The following is a 19,405-nucleotide window of genomic DNA, read 5'->3' as shown; positions in this document are numbered from 1 at the left end:
CCCCTCCTCGTTCCCCTTAACAGCTGAGTCGTGTCCACGCCCAGTCAAATCGGCCCTGAGATTTATAATTTTATTTTGGTTTGTGTAAACAACACGAAAGTAAATACGTTTCTTTCATGTTTTGATCACATAAGCAATCTTTTACGTTCATACATGAACCCCTTAATCACGAACCATTTGTGTTTGATTTCAGTTCGTTATTGATATCAAATAATTGTTAGTTCCTAATGTGGGGCAATCTCATTAGTCATCTACTCCGACGGCAGAGAGAAGGAATCTGAGTTCACTGCAGTGTCAAACACTCCCTCACAGTCTCGATTTTTTTAACTTTTTTTCTAACACAGACTCTTTTTGCTGTCTGTTGCCGTTCCTCATTAAATGCAACAGCAATCATTGCAAACTACTTTGAACTAAATTTTGGGATTTTATGACGACCTACCACGTACTACGAAGAAGCGCCTCTGGTGGGTATTTTATGTACGAGCTGTAACGTCACGACGTTCCTTCAACATTGACGTGACGTCTAGTCCATGCTCAGGAATTCCTCTGACCGTCGACACTCAAAAACATGACGGTGACGTTCCGACAAGTGTGAGTCAACGTTTAGCCCAAATGTGTCCCATTGCATTCAGGTAGGTCTGTAGGTAGGCTATTCCAATTCAGGAATGTCATGAGCTGAAACCCATTGACTGACAGATGCAGCTTTATGACAAAGTGCATTGCGATCCCAATACAGTCATCCTCTCTACACAATTTCTCTGCTCTGCCCAGTACAAAATGCTGACAAAGACTATCATATTTTTCGCGTTTACCATTTTCTTAAATGCGATAAGTGGACCACGCCTCAATCATGAAAGACACTGTAAGAACATCTCCTCCGTACTTCGCTTTTGGTACTGAACGTGAAGGCCGTAATGTTCTCCAGGACATTTACCATACCAAAGCCGCGCAACGGGTTTGCGACAGAGTGTAGCGCGATTCATGAATCCAAATAGCTGGTTTCCAGACGTGTACTATCCAGTGCCGTCGCTCTTTACACCACCGGAAGCGGCTCTCTCCACGACTACAGGAATCTGTGGCTTGCGAGGAACTGCTTGCTCACAGCACGCCGTTCTTTTTAAATTCGTACTCATAGCCCTTTTGCTAGCTGGATTGCTGGTAGCACTTTGGAACTCGTCAGTAATTTTTTCCGCTGATTTCACACGATTTTTTTACCACCACCACCCTGTAATGGCCGACGGTCGCTGTCCGTCAGTACGTGAGACCCGCCCGTCTCGGTTCAGTTGCCGTAGTCCCTCCACGGTTCCACTTCACACTCGCAACACCAACAGTCGACTTTTTCAGCCTTACAAGTGTCGGAGCGTCGTTGGCGGACGCCAACTTTGAAGTCACTCAGTTCTCCCGACCGAGCCATTCTGTTCTTACTGGTTCTCTCCCAGCGTTCTTTTATACCGGAGGCTCTGTTCTCCTGACATCTAGTGCTCAGTTCCGTATTTCGGGATACTTCCGTGGGACAGTGTATTGGAATATTTAAGTAGCGCTCTGGCGCCAGTAATTTGAACTGAGGCACTGTCACGGGAGTTCCGGCCTGTGCTATGACCATCTCGAGAAGTTTCCTCTACAGAACGTCCTCTGCCCCGCCCTGTCGTTATATCAGTCTGTTTTTCGCCACCCAATATTTTTATTGTTGTCTCAGTTCGAAGACTGGTTTATTGCACCTGTCCACCCTAGTCTATCCTGTGCAAGCCTCTTCCTTCTCTTATAAGTACTGCGACATCCATCCATTTGAAACTACTTACTTTATTCAAAACTTGGTCTCCCTCTACAATTTTTAAAGGTTTTTGAGCTTTGCCGATGACGCATTCTCTCATAGTTAGCTAAGGAAATGGAAGCCCAGTTGAACGAAACGCTTAGTGTCTTGAAAAGAGACTACAAGATGAACATCAGTACACACTGAGATGACAAATGCCACGGGAGACCTCGACGTAGCAGAGACGCTTCAATTCTTTGGAAGTCGCCTGCAGAAATGTTGTGCCGTGCTGCCTCTATACCCTCCATATAGTGTTGCCGGTGCATAAATTGACCTCTTGACTCAATCCCATAAATGTTCGATGGAATTCATGTTGGGCGATCTGAGTGGCCAAATTATTCCTCCAATTGGCGAGAACGCTCTTCAAACCAATCTTGAACAATAACTGAGGCCTGCTGACATGGCCCACTATCATCCATGAAAATTACGTCGTTGAATGGGAACTTGAAGACCATGAATGGATCATATAGTCTCCAAGTAGCCGAACATAACCATTTCCAGTCAGTGATCGGTGCAGTTGGACCAGAGGTCCCAGTCCGTCCCGTGTAAACACGGATCACACCGTTATGGAGCCATCACCAGTATGCACAGCGCCTTGTTGACAGCTTGGGTCCATGACTTCGTGGTGTCTGTGAGACACTCGAACGCTACCATCACCTCTTACCAACCAAAATCGGGACTCATCCGACCATGTGACGGTTTTCATGTCGTGAAGGGTCCAACCGATATGGTCAAGAGCCCAGCAGAGGCGCTGCGGGCGATCTAGTGCTGTTAGCAAAGGCATTCGCATCGATCGTCTGCTGCCGTAGCCCCTTAACGCCAGATGTCGCCGCACTGTCCTGACCGTAGGTTCGTCGTGGGTCCTACATTGCTTTCTGCGGTTACCAGACGCAGCGTCGCCTGTGTCTTAGCACTGACAAATATACGCAAACGCCGCTGCTCTTCGTCATTAAGTAAAGGCCGTCGGCCACTGTCTTGTCCGCGGTGAGAGATAATGTTCCATTCGTCTAGCTCCAACTACTGTTCCGCTTTCAAAGCCTGTTAATTGCCGTCGTGCAGCCATACTCACATCGGAGACTGGATATGAATCACATGAGTACAAATAAGAGCTCTACCAACGCGCTGTCCTTTTACACCTTGTGTACGCGAGGCTACCACATCTGTATAACTGCATATAGCTATTCCATCAGTTTTGTCACTTCAGTCGACGTAAAACAAGGGTAATGGAATGCGACGTAGATCAGGCGATGCTAAGGGTATTAGATTATGAAATGGAGAACTACAAGTAATAGACCACTTTGAGTATTTTGGAAGGAAAATGACTGCTGACGATGGCCGTAGTAAGGACGATGCGAACTGCAGACTGGCAATAAGAAGAAACGCATTTATGAAAAACAACAATTTCTTAACGTCTAATATCTAAGATTCAAGATGTCTTGTACCTCGAGTGTAGACTTATACGGAAGTAATACGTGGACGATAAGCAATTCAGACAAAAAGAGAATAGATTCTTTTGAAATGTGGTGTTATACAAGAATGCTGAAGATTGGATGGATATATCACGTTACTGATGAGTAGATAATGAACAGAATTGGGGAGAAAAGAAATTTGTGGCATATACTGACTACAAGAAGGGATTACCAATACTGGAGGTAAGTTTGGGGGATAAAAATCTTAGAGGTAGATCAAGAGATAACAAATGTCGGTTACAGCAGTTACTCGAAGATGAAGAGACTTGCACAGACTAGAGTAGCATGGGGAGCTGCATCCAAGCAGTCCCCTGGCTGAAGACCACTACAACGACGTCTCTTCCATCGAACTGATCTAAGTCCTTTCCCGTCTCTGACAGAACTGGATTTCGTGGGAAAACATCGAAGTTTTATTTGCTCTTGCTGAAATGTATTTCTCCTTTCAAATTTCTTTTTGACCTGTTGTGCAGCGTTCAGACTGAGTAACATCGGGAATAGGCTACAACGCTGTCTGAGTCTCTTCCTAATCACTGCCGCCCTTTCACAAGGATGGTATGATAAGTCTCGTGAAAAAGCAAGAAAAAATGTCTGTTTCGTTAACAACTGCACTTACTTCTCAAGTCTTATTTGAGGGATATACTCCTGGTCCAGTGGTCCTCCAACCTTTTCGCCCATTGGAAAAATAGGTTCTGTCAAATCCGCGTTGATTGTAACTATCACTTTCTCATTTGATAAAAATTTCTTCGCAGCAAGCCAAAGTTTCAAGTTAAGGAACAGGAAGAAGCCACTTGTGGCCCAAGTCTGGTAAACAGGGTAGATGAGGAATTGTTACCGCTGATGTGTGGAATGGTGCATTATTGAAACAGCACTTTCAAGACAGCCACAAGCCTCACTTAGTATATTTCATTGACAGGTTTTGGTCTTTAATTTTTCAGGAGAGTCATCGCAAACTCTGTAATTTGCACTTTAAAATACAGTAGTCGGCTCTTAAATAAAAAAGCGAAACATACTTAGTGCGACTTGTGACTGTTCAGAAAAACTTAATTTCAACTGTCGCTGTTTCCCCTGCACACAATGCCTGTTCGCGCTAAGTGTGTGTGTTTATTGTTTTTAAAAATACTGGAGTATGGAGAGTAATATTGCGAGAGCATTAAAGCTGATAAGAATTTTATCGTGGGTCGGATGTTTATGAGCCCTTACGATCTGCGATTTTGAAAGTAAACTGAAAAGATTAGTCGCTTGGAGGGAAATAACTCAGCTATTAGAAAGTGATATGCACAATATTAGCCGAAGAAATTGCAATTAGAAGGCTATTTTAGAACAGTAACCAAAGGTGAGCAACGTCGGCAAGCTGTGAGAGCCACTCGCGATTCCACATGGCCGAATCCTTTGGCCCCAAGCCCTACGTCTGGTGAGAATGAGAAGCCGAACGCCAAGGCATTGGCGAACAATGTTCGGCCGAATTCTGTGTCTGTCGTTCGTTGGACTTCGTTGGCCTAGTGTGTACTCGCCCCTACGCGAATGGAGTTACTATCTACACGTCGAGACAGTGTCATCACCTGGCTGTTTAGCAACCACGCCGACACTCATGTATGGCGGGCTGCAGCCACGCTCAGCAACACACAGCAGTGCAGTGGTTCCGCGCAAGTAACACAGCGCGTACATTCCGTCGAAACTTTTAACTGCTTCACAACATGGTCCGCACAGTTAGGGAATAATTTAATCAACGTCGTCTCCGGGAAGATCGGCGCTCTCTTCGTTCACGCACTATACAGAGAGTAAAGCAAGCGTGTTTTATGTACATAAAACGCGCTGGCACTAATGGTGTCTGTCTGCCACCTGCAGGAAAGATACACACACACACACACACACACACACACACACACACACGCACCACAGAGAGTCGACTGCTTTTACACCAACTTCCGCTCTCTACCACCTGAATCGTTGATGTTTTGTTATATACTGTGCTACGGGCGTCAAATGCAGTACCACTTGACGGCATTTCTCAGTATAATGGATCTGATACTATTGAATACTCACTGTGCACAACTATTCCAACCGACAATATTAATTTTCCTGCAGATATTCATGCCTCCTATAGGAGACAACGCGTCAGTAAGCGAAAACCTTGTCGCGAGCTGAAAGCATCCTAGGATAAGAGTTTTTTCCCATAAGCGCCTCTTTTCCGCAGCGCCTGAGTTTAACTCAAATGCATGTTACAGGAAGCATTTACATTCACCGACATTTTCTGCCCCGAGGTGGCCGCGGTAGCCGAGCGGTTCTAGGCGCTTCAGTCCGGAACCACGCGGCTGCTACGGTCGCAGGTTCAAATCCTGCCTCGGGCATGGATGTGTATGATGTCCTTAGTTTAGTTAGGTTTAAGTAGTTCTACATTTAGGGGAATGATGACCTCAGATGTTAAGTCCCATAGTGTTTAGAGTCATTTGAACCATTTTCCTGCCCCGATGCCAAGCTGTCCACACGAGGAGTGCAGTGATGAAATGTCTCTTACATGTTCAGGATATTAGTTTATCACAACTTCGCGGCTTGCAGTAGTGCTGCGAAATAGGCGCGCGATATGTGGAGACGTTCAAGGTGAGCTAGTTTCGTGTGCCTGTTAAGCAAACAGTATTGCAGCCTTTTCTTGACACCTAAGGGGAAGTCGTTGGCATAGCACTGACACGATGCTTCGGGGCACGAATTATTCAGCACTGCCTCATTTCTGATGGTCAAATATCCGCTGGAGATCCGTTACAATATAGCAAGTGCAATGTGATCCGAAATCGGAACGTTGTTAGATTAGTTCACCTATAGACCACAAGCGCATTATTAAAAGTGCAATTATTTTGGTTATTGTTCTAGATTAGTCACTACATTCCCAATTCGTAAACTATATATATTTCTACATTGTTCATTTTTGTAGGTTTACCCGTGTAAATCCAGTTATTTGCGTATTGCATAGTTCTTCAATCCTGATGTTACATTAGGCACCTTTGCTGTACAGCAAGAATATCAACGGTGTCACTTCATATTACCTAAAGAGACTATGTTAACTGATCTTTCCGTTGGACGGTGGGCATCCTTGGTGTGTTCTGGTATACCAGCTGGAGCGAGATTCCTTTGTTCATAGGCATTTTTGTAAGTTTGTGCAACTGATTGTGCCTTGTTAATGTTTCAGTATAGGAACTGTTCCAATCCCAATCTTCTTTGAAGACATGTTTCCATGATTTAGCTTTCCCTTTCACCTTGCTGGCTTAGTAGTACTACTGTATCTGCATATATTTTTCAGTGAGGACCTAATTCCCACACGCTGAATCCATACGTCCGACTAGCACACACACACCACTCCACTGCCTGGACTTAGGTCAGCAGTGGAGGGTCTCACGACCCTCTAGTAACAGACCCACGCCATCCACAGCCCACAGTCCAAAGCATCCCTTGTGTTCTTTTGTGGGAGTAACTACTAACAGTGGCATTCAGTTAGTAATACAACACATTTCTTTTCTGGCCGATTTCCGTTGAAGAAAATGCGGAATTTGTTGTGGGACATCGTGGAATATTCCCGCCTTAGATCCTATAGTTTTATGATTTTCCGATAGGTGGCGGAGCAATACGCAGCACCGAAAACGGCGTCTGCAACGGAGGTGCATTCCAAGCAGAGAGCAGTCATTGAGTTTCTTTTGGCGCAAAAGTAGAGAGTTGTAGATATTCATTGACTTGCAGCATGTCTACAGAGATCTGGAAGTGGACAAAAGCACGGTGAGTCGTCGTGGGAGGCGTCGTTCATGATCGTAACGAGGCCACGCAAACCCGTCCGATCTCCGGCGTGCCGCACTCAGCTTTGACTCCTGCAGTGTTGGAACGTGCGGACACTCTCACAGCAGATCGTCGGATCAAATTAAACACCTCGCTGCACAACTGGGCGTCTCTGCTGGGGATGCTGACACGCTCGCGCACCGGTTGGTGTACTCGAAAGCATGTACCCGCTGGCTTCCTCGCCACGTAACAGGAGACCATAAAGAGCAACGAACGACAATCTGAGCGCAAATGCTGGGACGTTACGAGGCTCATCGTAACAGCTTTTAGTCGAACACCGTCCAGGCGATGGAACATGGGTTCATGACTTCGAACCGCAGTCCATGTAGTGGCGCCACACAATCTCTCCTCCGAAGAAAAAGTTCCAAGCAGCTCCTTCAGCCGGTACAGTCATGGCGCTGATGTTCTGGACTCTGACGAGGTTATTCTGCTTGATGTCCTCCCACATGGTGCAACGATCAACTCTGAAGTGCACTGTGCTACCCTCAGGAAACCGAAGAAACGACTTCAGGGCTTTCACCGCCACAAAAATGCAAACGAACATCTCCTTTTCCGTGACAACGCGGGGACTTTTACACGCGAGAGGGGCTCAAAAAACTTTGTTGGACTGTTCCCGTCGGCCGTTGTGGCCCAGCAGTTTTAGGCCCTTTAGTATGGAACCGCGTGACCACTGCGGTCGCAGGTTCGAATCCTGCCTCGGGCATGGATGTGTGTGATGTCCTCAGGTTTAAATAGTTGTAAGTTCTAGGGGACTGATGACCTGAGATGTTAAGTCCCATAGTGCTCAGAGCCGTTTGAACCATTTTGGACTGTTCCCCCTCAGCCACCCTTCAGCCCGTATCTCGCACCTTCCGACTCCCATCTGACTGGCCCAATGAAGGATGCACTCTGCTGGAAGCAGTATGTGGATGATGGGTAAGTTATTGTTGCATCAAGACGATGGCCAGTAGAGAGGTACCTTGCTGCCATACAGGCCCTCCCAGTAATGTGGTGTGGGGCTGTCGAGCAATTATCTTGAAATATAGTGGGGGATAATACGGTGTATTGTAATCCTGAATAAATCGAGCCTACTTTCAGAAAAAAAATGTGTTGCATTTGTTGACGAACGCCCCTCGGATTTAATCTGGTGAGCACATGAAGAACTGAAAGTGGCACGTGGTCCTCTAAAGGATTACACGAGAGTGAAAAATAAATAAATGTCTAGAAAATTGTGGTCAGTAGAACACTCACCAGCCGACTTGTCTCGGAGCGAGGTGCTCCTAGCAGCCGCTAGGGGCGCCCACGTCGCCAGCAGCAGCAGCAGCAGCAGAGGCAGCGGCAGTTTGACGTCGGCGCGCATCTCGGTCGCTGGTTGCTGGAACAAAGGCGGCCTTCTCTGGAGTCCGTCGGCACGCAGCAAGGCCGGCGCGACACGCTCAGCTGAAAGCAATCGGCGAGCGATAAGATAGGCGCGACCTCTCCAACCGCGATTCGCGCTCATGTGCGGACAAGGTGCGCACTGCGGCGCGCCGATTGTTTCCCACTACGAACACGGAGGAAGCTCGTACACCCAATGCGCGGCCTAGAGCGACCCCTTCACACCGAAGTCAACACCCATCGGCGCACGATGATATTCTGCCTGGTACATCTACATCTACATCCATACTCCGCAAGCCACCTGACGGTGTGTGGCGGAGGGTAGCCTGAGTACCTCTATCGGTTCTCCCTTCTATTCCAGTCTCGTATTGTTCGTGGAAAGAAAGATTGTTGGTATGCCTCTGTGTGGACTCCAATCTCTCTGATTTTATCCTCACGGTCTCTTCGCGAGACATTCATAGGAGGGAGCAATATATTGCTTGACTCCTCGGTGAAGGTATGTTCTCGAAACTTTAACAAAAGCCCGTACCGAGCTACTGAGCCTCTCTCTTGCAGAGTCTTCCACTGGAGTTTACCTATCATCTCCGTAACGCTTTCGCGATTACTAAATGATCCTGTAACGAAGCGCGCTGCTCTCCGTTGGAACTTCTCTATCTCTTCTATCAACCCAATCTGGTACGGATCCTACACCTGTGGGCAGTATTCAAGCAGTGGGCGAACAAGCGTACTGTAACCTACTTCCTTTGTTTTCGGACTGCATTTCCTTAGGATTCTTCCAATGAATCTCAGTCTGACATCTGCTTTACCGACGATCAACTTTTTATGATCATTCCATTTTAAATCACTCCCAATGCCTACTCCCAAATAATTTATGGAATTAACTACTTCCAGTTGCTGACCTGCTATATTGTAGCTAAATGATAAAGGATCTTTCTTTCTATGTATTCGCAGCACATTACACTTGTCTACATTGAGATTCAATTGCTATTCCCTGCACCATGCCTCAATTCGCTGCAGATCGTCCTGCATTTCAGTACAATTTTCCATGGTTACAACCTCTCTATATACCACAGCATCATCTGCAAAAATCCTCAGTGAACTTCCGATGATATCCACAAGGTCATTTATATATATACGACACTCCACTGTGGCACATCTGAAATCACTCTCCATTGAGAATGACGTGCTGCGTTCTGTTATCTAGGAACTCTTCAATCCAATCACAGAATTGGTCTGATAGTCCATATGCTCTTATTTTGTTCATTAAACGACTGTGGAGAACTGTATCAAACGCCTTGCGGAAGTCAAGAAACACGGTATCTACCTGGGAACCCGTGTCTATGGCCCTGTGAGTCTCGTGGACAAATAGCGCGAGCTGGGTTTGACACGTTCTTCTTTTTCGAAACCCGTGCTGATTCCTAAAGAGTAGATTTCTAGTCTCCAGAAAAGTCACTATACTCGACCATAATACGTGTTCCAAAATTCTACAACTGATCGACGTTAGAGTATAGGTCTATAAACGATACTACCACGGGCAAGCAGCATTTGGAAATTTGGAAATTTGTGGTAAGTTCCTATGGGACGAAACTGCTGAGGTCATCGGTCCCTAGGCTTACACGCTACTTACTCTAACTTACGCTGAGGACAACACAAACGCCCATGCCCGAGGGAGGACTCGAACCTCCGACAGGGTGGAGCTACGTGAACCGTGGCAAGACGCCACAGACCGCGCAGCTACCCCGCGCGGCAAGGAACATTCAATCGTGTATCGGTTCGTATGTGTTTCGCTGGTTGTCGGTTCTTTGGCGGACCGTCGAAGGAAGTTCGCATCCTCTCTGCTACGGCGCTAGCAGCAGACAAAGCTTTCATCTGCTGTCTCGTCTGTTTTCATGCAAATTGTAAGTGGAGGGCGAAGAAAGGAAAGAGAAAGTAAGGAAATAACGATATCAGCTGCGTCGGGAGCTAATGTGAAATCAGCGGTGACGAGTGAGAATGTGTGCCGGACCGGGACTGAAGCCGGGACCTCCTGCTTACGAAGCAGTTGCGTTGACCACAGCACCAACCGGACACAGTGTTTGCCGCCAGTGCGCGACTACCTCGCACGCTCCCTCCCAGCGGCACGTGTTAGCAGTCACCGTCCGTGTCCTCCGTGAGCCGGCAAGTGTGGCCGAGCGGTTCTAGCCGCTTCAGTCTGGAACCGCGCGACCGCTACGGTCGCAGGTTCGAATCCTGCCTCGGGCATGGATGTTAGTAAGATTTAAATAGTTCTAAGTTCTAGGGGACTGATGACCTAAGATGTTAAGTCCCATAGTGCTCAGAGCCATTTTTGTCCTCCGTGCTCGCTACTGTGAGATTCCTGCTGCAGGTCAAACGTAAATGTGCATCAGCACATTAGGTTGTAGACTCATTGCCCATCGAGGTCAATCAGGGCGCTCAAAAAGAAACGATCCGGAGACATAATTACCGAAACCAGTACCTGTATCTTAGAAGTATTGAGCCTGGCTGATGAGACACTTGTCCCAATGTGACAGAAGGCGGTGAATGGCTGTCTCATAAAATTCCCGGGGCTGACATGTTAACCAGTTCCGAGGTGAATCGTTTGCTCCTCAGAGCTTCTGTAAGGGGACCAAAAATGGCGTAATCACAGGGAGAGGGTCCGGACTATGCGACCGAGAACCTCCCATTTGAATTTCTGCAGGAGTGTCACGACTGTGTTGCCCATATGAGGCTTTGCAGTGTCGTGGAGCAGAATGACCCTACGCGTGAGATTGCCTGGTCGTTTTGATTTGATCGCTTGGCAAAGGGTGGTCAAGGTTTGCACGTAACGCTGGGCATTCACTCTTGACCCATGCTGCAGAAAGTGAATCAGAAGGGGGCCATCTTGGTCAAAGAAGAAAGCCTAAGCTGTCCCGCACTCGTGTGGATGGCCTTGGCCTCTTTTGGTGGTGGTGGTGGTGGTGGTGACCCTGGATGCTTCCACTGGAGACTTTGTCGTTTTGCTTGTGGTTCGAAGTGATGACACCATGACTCATCTCCAGCCACCACTTGTGCCAGGAACGCATTTCCTTCCCGATCATAGCGCTGCAGATGAGCAAGACAGTGGGCCATTCGACATGCTTCCTGCTGTGGTTGCATACTGCGGGGCACCCGTTGGGCACACACTTCGTGCATGTGCCGTCGTTCCTTCATGATGTGTGAACACTTACGACGCTCGATCCGACCACGGCGGATGTGGCCTTCACTATCACTCGGCGGTCCTGGGTAATGAGGGCATACACCAGCTGGACGATGTCGTCGGTAATGCAGTGTGGTGCTCCAGACCGTGCATCATCGGCTAACGACACGCTTCCTTCCCTGAAGCGTAGTTCAATATAGGAAAATACTGACGGTCCAGTGCAGGACAACACGCCGTTTTTACTTCCACCAAAGACGAGGGGATAACAAAGAGTACAGCCAGTGTTAACACTGTTTCTGCTCGTGGGACAATCAATGATAAAATCCGCTAAAGTCGTAAAAATTAGTTATTTCTAAAAAGGAGAGCACAAACTGATTTGAGGACATGTAATCCATCCTCAGGTGCATCTGCAAAATTATAAATCAATAATGATACATGTCCATTTGGTTAAGATAACGAAAGCTAAACACAACGAACAGAAATTCTTAGAAAAAAACCCTATGCTTTCATTAAAATGTAAGTCCACAAAGGATGCATAACTGAGGTTAAAATGTGTTAAAGTCGGGTATCTTGAATCCTAGGCCTGCCAGAAAGCCTCTCGCAGAAGAGGACCTAAATAAAAGGACAAAGGTCCCAATTGAAAGAGCGGAAACTACTGCTAAATGGGTTGAAATACATAATATACTTGCATTAAAGGTCCGACATCCCAAAAACTAACTACAAAACTTACAATGATCCGGGCCTAGGGGTCTTCCACTCACGGATTCGCATAAAGATAGAAAGCGGTAAAAAAAAGTTATGTATATTGTGCTCCTGCAGGCATGTGTGACAACAATGTAACACGCTGAGTAAAGTTTGGACTCAGCAGTGTTTCAGACCCATACGAAACACAATGCAAAGCTGCAATGCCGGTGGTAAGGGACATGTACCCGTAACGTAAGCGAGTGATGGTCAAAATTTGAATTAATACACCCGCCAACAAAACGTCTAAGGAACCACAAACTATCATCGACTGCTGTGAAAACTAACTTCTCTCGTGTGGCAGCGAGGCACCAATCACATATTACGCTGTCTGCACGTGAATGCACAGCAAACCAACCAACAGGGTCAAACCAAAGTGTATTGACGTAATTCCTGCAATATCACTGAAGAATTCGTACAGCACGCTTAGAGAGAGTAGTCCTAAATTGTCACTCATTGGTACATGTACAAAGTAATGCAACAACTAATTGTAATGTAAGACTTTGTTTTATTGCTATGTACATGTTTCTTTCTTGAAGAATTTCTGTAGGTTTTATTTAGTTTTGATTCTCTTAACTATGTGGATAGGCATTATTACTGATTTATAATTTTGCAGATGGATGTGCAGGTGGGACGTATGTCCTGAAGAAGAGTTGTGCTCTCATTTTTAGAAATAAATAATTATTACCACTGTAGCGGATTATATCGTTGGTGTTCACAAAGTGTAAGTACAGCTTACTCAACTTGAAGACTACTCCGTCTGTCAGCTTAGATGTAGGGACAGACACATAAAAGAAAAATACATGTAACGGCACAGCACACGCTCGTAACGTAGTGCAACTTCCTGCCAGCAACAATGTGAGTGCAAGCTTCTGTTATTTGCCGCTTGAGGGTTCCCTCAACATTCCTACCCAACCTTTCCTGCTCATTCCAATTTGAGAAGTGGTCCAATATACGAGGCGTTACTCTAAATGCCTCCCGTTGCTAATAACCCGAGTGTAAATGCTTGCCTTTCTTCAGGTTATGTCGGTCGTCGGTAATTAGTCTTTTGCTTTTAAATTTCCTCTTCAGTTGTTCAAAATGGTTCAAATGGCTCTGAGCACTATGGGACTTAACTTCTGAGGTCATCAGTCCCCTAGACTTAGAACTACTTAAACCTAACTAACCTAAGGACATCACACACATGCATGCCCGAGGCAGGATTCGAACCTGCGACCGTAGCGGTCGCTCGGTTCCAGACTGAACCGCCTAGAACCGCATGGCCACACCGGCGACCCTCTTCAGTTGTAATGAAAAGTCAGCACCAAATTGCAACAGACATATGCACAGTGTTCTGGTCTGATGTTAAAGAAAGCTGAAGTTACATTTCAAGTGCATTACTCGTATCTCCAAGCGTCTTACGCTGCCGCACAAATTCAGACACCTAACCCCCCCCCCCCCCCTCTTTGCTACTCCATTTTGCTAACTTCGTCAAACATAGTGAACTTGCAGTGCAAACTAATACTCTCTGAGTATCAGAGTTGTCCTTCATAGCAGTAACTGTATAGTGTTGTAGGAAGTCATAACGCAGCGTTCATAGGCTGCGCTCGTCATATCCTGTTGTTTCGCGTACCCCCTAGTGGAAAGGCTTGTTTACTGTTGCAGGCTAGTGGCGGCGAACAACAGCGAATAGTCGGCGAATGCGCACTCGTTCGCGTTCGCCTGCATTCTCTCCGGTGTAGAGGGGTGCTGTAAACGCCTCGCCGGCTTTCGCACGTAGAGGACGCCACGCGGACTGCTCTGCAGTCTTCCTCAGACGATATTAAAGAAACTGCCTTTGTCTGGCCAGCGGTGTGCAAACAAATACTAGTCGTACGAGGCTATACTATGTCGTATTTTACGTAAGAAAATATGTCTGCTGTAACGTGAGACTAAGCGAAAAAAATCAGTCCCAAACGAAGTAAGCCAGCCTTGGTGGCCGAGCGGTTCTAGGCGCTTCAGTCCGGATGCGCACGACTGCTACGGTCGCAGGTTCGAATCCTGCCTCGGGCATGGGCGTGTGTGATGTCCTTAGGTTAGTTAGGTTTAAGTAGCTCCAGGGGACTGATGACCTCAGATGTTAAGTCCCATAGTACTCACAGCCATTTGAACGATTTTGAGCCAAACGAAGTAATATCTCGGAAATATTCAGGCAGACGACACTTTCTGATATAAGCGAACATGGGACGTAAAATATCACCACGGCCTATGTTTTATATCAATTACAAATACACGTTTTCTAGTAGTTGCTCGTATGGATTTAAGTGCATTTCATGCTTTAAAAAAGTATTCGGTAAAATATTTCGATTCTTTCGCTACTTATAACCCCACCGAACGAAGTGGCGCAGTGGTTAGCCCACTGGACTCTCATTTGGGAGGAAGACGGTTCAAACCCCCGTCTATCGCTTCAGGCAAATGCCGGGATGGTTCTTTGAAAGAGCACGGCCGACGTCCTTCCCCATCCTTCCCTAATCCGATGGGACCGATGACCTGGCTGGTTGGGACCCTCCTGTAAATCAACCAAGAAACCAACTTACAACCTCATGATGAACAGCTTGTCTTTTTTTTTTTACTTATGAAGAAACAGTCACGATCGCAAAATATCATTTATATAAAATGACCGGTTTCGGCACATACGGTAAGCCATCTTCAGATTGATTAAACGATTTTATGGAGCTGCCGACGTGCTGAGCAGCTGCGTGTTCTCGAGACGATAGCTTCAGTGACTGTTTCTTCATAAGTAATTATCACAAGTAAGATCGCTGACACGTCCATCCATGTTGGTTAAAATGATGAAACCTTATCTTTTCATTAATGGTGACAGTTACTGTGATATTTCCAATCTATCCCGTTACACGAAACTCAGATAGTTTTCAATAAAAAATACGAGACGTACTCGTCTACCTTTTGCACACATTGCTATGCATGAAGTGTAGATTACGCAATTTTTCTTTAGACTTTAGGTACCAAATCCATACTTATCTCCAGCTTCGGAAAAATGGATGTAGCGCACTAACATCCACCCGCACTCTCAAGCACAGTGAGTGTGAATTAATCATATAATCGATCGTATTTCATACACGGTGCAAGATATCGAATTGAGTTTTTGGAAAGTGATAGCACGGAAAGGGGAGAGTACTTTGCCACGTGGTCAGCAAGTGAAACTTTGTTATACGCTATCTGATCAAAACTGTCCGGACATCTACTGGTGGACACTAATATCCGGTCCGCACTTTGCCTTCATGAGAGGTAGGACTCTGCTGAATTTATGTCGAAGAATGTCAGCCCATTCCGCGCGATCTGAGGCGTCTTGACACGGTCCGCGCGGTTCCCCCTGTCGCAGGTTCGAGTCCTCCCTCGGGCAAGGGTGTGTAGCATAAGTTAGATTAAATAGTGCGTAAGCTTAGAGACCGATGACGTCAGCAGTTGGGTCCCATAAGACCTTACCACAAACTTCCAAAAACTACTTGTCAGCCAATTCTTCCTCAGGTGTCGGACGCTGGGGACTGGAGCGAATTCGACGATCCGACCTGTCACAGGAGCTTTCAGCTGGGTTCCGATCGCGACTCTGTGCGGGCCAGTCCACATCAGGGATGTTATTGTCCGCCGCAAAACGCCGCCTGACTGACTCTGCTTTATGACAGGGTGCTTCGATAAGCTGATACAAACAATGGTCGTCTCTCAACTGTTCCTCGACTGTACGCATTACACTAATTTGTGATATCTGTTCATGTACTTCGGCTTTTAATGTTTTCCTAACTGCGACAAGGAGATCACATCCTAACACCGAGCGGGGTGGCGCAGTGGTTCGACACTGGACTCGCATTCGGGAGGACGACGGTTCAATCCCGCGTCCGGCCATCCTGATTTAGGTTTTCCGTGATTTCCCTAAATCAGGCAAATGCCGGGATGGTTCCTCTGAAAGGGCACGGCCGACTTCCTTCCCAATCCTTCCCTAATCCGATGAGACCGATGACCACGCTGTCTGGTCTCCTTCCCCAAACCAACCAACCAACCAACCAACAACCTAACAAGGTAAAACAGCCGCGTACCGCAACGCCATCTCCCTCATACTTCACTGGTGGCACTACACATCATGGCAGGTTGCTTCTCCAGGCACTCGCCGATCAAAAATCCTTCCGTCGAATCACCACAGGATAAAGCGTGGTTCACCGCTTCGGGTCACTCTCTCCAGTCATACGATGTCCAGTGGCGTCGCTTAGAACCGACTGCAGACACCTGTTGCAGCCCCTTCCTCCTGCCCCGCACGCACAGTCACTGCGCTAGGTTGGATGGTACGTTTTTTACAACCACCCCACCCAATGCTCGACGGTAAGTCAGTACACGAGGTCTGGGTGGTCTCGGTTTATTGCCGGTTGTTACTTCACGTTTCCACTTCACAGTCACGTCAGCAACATTCGACGTAGGTAGCTTTAGAAGGGTTGACATGTTCTTGACGGATATGTTACTCAGGTGAAGTCCAGTGATGGATCCACATTCAAAGTCATTCACCTCCACTGACCGATTCATTTGGCTGTTACTGCTCCCCTACTGACAGCGCACCTGGTTTCACAAAAAAAAAAGCTCTGTAAAGTGATCCCTATAATTAAAAGAAACTCAGTGACTGCAGGGGAAGCTCACACACAGAGCTCTTGTCAGGCTTTTCACAGCGAAGTCAAGAGTGTGGGGCCAGTGTGAGGTCTGGTAACATTTCGTAAAGCACTAATTTAAGGAATAAAGCAGGCGGAGCACATGTCTGAAATCATACGGGGTTTTACTGAGACCAAAAACTGGCGCAGAAACCGGCCAACAGATGGCGCTGGACAGCAGCACGTTAGAGACGTGAGAATCGTTTATAAAATGAGATGTAGTGAGATATGTCTGCCGTCGTTCCATGTTGACGTTACCAGAAAACGCACTGTTAGTCAAGCTTTATTTTCAGAATGGAGATTCCGCTACTGCAACTAGCCAAACCTACAACAGTAAGAAGGGTATTTGAACGGGTAAAGGTCCTGTGAAAAACCTCTGCCCATGCAGCTTCAACAAGATGCCACAGTTCATCAAGAGTAGTGACTGGCGTATTGTGACGAACCAGTTGCTCGGCCACCATCGACCAGACATTTCCAGTTGGTGAGAGATCTGGAGAATGCCTTCGCCAGGGCAGCAGTCGAACATTTCCTGTATCCAGAAACAACCCGTACAGGACCTGTAACATGCGGTCGTGAATTATCCTGCTGAAATGTAGGGTTTCGCAGGGATCGAATGAAGGGTAGAGCCACGGGTCGTAACACATCTTAAATGTAACGTCCACTGTTCAAAGTGCCGTCAATGCGAACAAGAGGTGACCGAGACGTGTAACCAATGGCACCCCATACCATCATGCCGGGTGATACGCCAGTATGACGATGAAGAATACATGCTTGCAATGTGCGTTCACCGCGATGTCGCCAAACACGGATGCAGCCATCATGATGCTGTAAAAATGACGTTTTGCCATTCGTGCACCCAGGTTCGTCTTGAGTACACCATCGCAGGCGCTCCTGTCTGTGGTGCAGCGTCAATGGTAACCGCAGCCATGGTCTCCGAGCTGAAAGTCCGTGCTGCTGCAAACGTCGTCCAACCGTTCGTGCAGATGGTTGTTGTCTTGCAAACGTCCCTATCTGTTGACTCAGTGATCGAGACGTGGCTGCACAGTCATGCGGATGCCTGTCATCTCGACTGCTAGTGATAGCAGGCCGTTGGGATCCAGCACGGCGTTCCGTATTACCCTCCTGAAGCCACCGATTCCATATTCTGCTAACTGTCATTGGATCTCGACCAACGCGAGCAGCATGTCGCGATACGATAAACCGCAATCGCGATAGGCTACAATCCGACCTTTATCAAAGTCGGAAACGTGATGGTACGCATTTCTCTTCCTTACACGAGGCATCACAACAACGTCTCACCAGGCAACGCCGGTCAACTGCTGTTTGTATATGTGAAATCGGTTGGAGACTTTCCTCATGTCAGCACGTTGTAGGTGTCGCCACCGGCGCCAACCTTGTGTGAATTCTGTGAAAAGCTAATCATTAGCATATCACAGCATCTTCTTCCTGTCGGTTAAATTTCGCGTCTGTACACGTCATCGTCGTGGTGTAGCAATTTTAATGGCCAGTAGTGTAGTATTACTGTAATGTAATTAGTGGAAGTTCAAGAAACGCTTCAATCGGCTCAACCTAAGCGCCATCCCTCTATGTGTTTGCGGAGAGGAAGAAGAACCGAACAGTATATTACAACGTTGTCCTCGAAACACGGACCACCTAAACGTCCTTGTTAGTAATCTTCGGGCTCATGGTCATCAGTTTCTAAGAAACCTCAAAACATTGTTAGAATCCAACGGTGCTGGAGCATATGAGCTACTGTACAAGTTCGTCTGCACTGCCAACATCAACATATAGGGGGCTGCCTCTGCTTCTAAGCTAATGCTCCTCAACTTAGAATGCCAGGCGAAGAGTAAAGTTGACTCAATTGAATATATCCGTGCGTGCTACTCTCCAGAAGATGGAACGCTCAGCTTTTAAATGATTGTCACTGTGTGTCTCCTGCGTGTACAAGTCTGGATACCGGCCTACCTATACTTGCGGCTGTAATAGGCAACTCTGGTTCCTGTAAATTGTTCCCCTATTCTATCTAGATGGTACTTATCGACCCGCACAAATATTCAGTCGTCTGTCCGCAACTTTTAAAACAATTCTCACAGGACGTACGAAGAACATTTTATTGTTGATGTAGTCATTAATTTTGACTGTTTTGGGAGCATCCGAATTGTGTGTCAACGGCGATTTATCATTCCTGATTGTGTTAATAGTAGGATTTTTATAGTATACTACTAGTGTGTGCCCGCGTGTTCCATTTTCGGGTTGTTTATTGGTTTTCGTATACTCTGATTCTAAATCTTATTTTATGTCGTTTCAGTTATTTGTTAACACTGTGTTACATCGTACAAAGGTACGGCTTTAATGATGGCAACTCCAA

General features: G+C 46.8%; 1 protein-coding gene across 1 annotated transcript in view; it reads right to left on the bottom strand.

Annotated features, from left to right (window-relative positions):
• Positions 1 to 19,405, bottom strand: part of LOC126100261 (PI-PLC X domain-containing protein 1-like) — a 460,495-nt gene that overhangs the window by 67,068 nt on the left and 374,022 nt on the right. The window contains exon 3 of the mRNA XM_049910849.1: positions 8,329 to 8,452. Coding sequence (XP_049766806.1) covers positions 8,329 to 8,437 — 109 coding nt within the window. The 5' untranslated portion in view covers positions 8,438 to 8,452. The remainder of the gene's footprint in view (positions 1 to 8,328; positions 8,453 to 19,405) is intronic.

Source organism: Schistocerca cancellata, chromosome 9 (assembly GCF_023864275.1).
Source record: "Schistocerca cancellata isolate TAMUIC-IGC-003103 chromosome 9, iqSchCanc2.1, whole genome shotgun sequence".
In the NCBI taxonomy this organism is placed as follows: Eukaryota; Metazoa; Arthropoda; class Insecta; order Orthoptera; family Acrididae; genus Schistocerca; species Schistocerca cancellata.
This window is presented reverse-complemented; position numbering and strand designations above follow the sequence as displayed.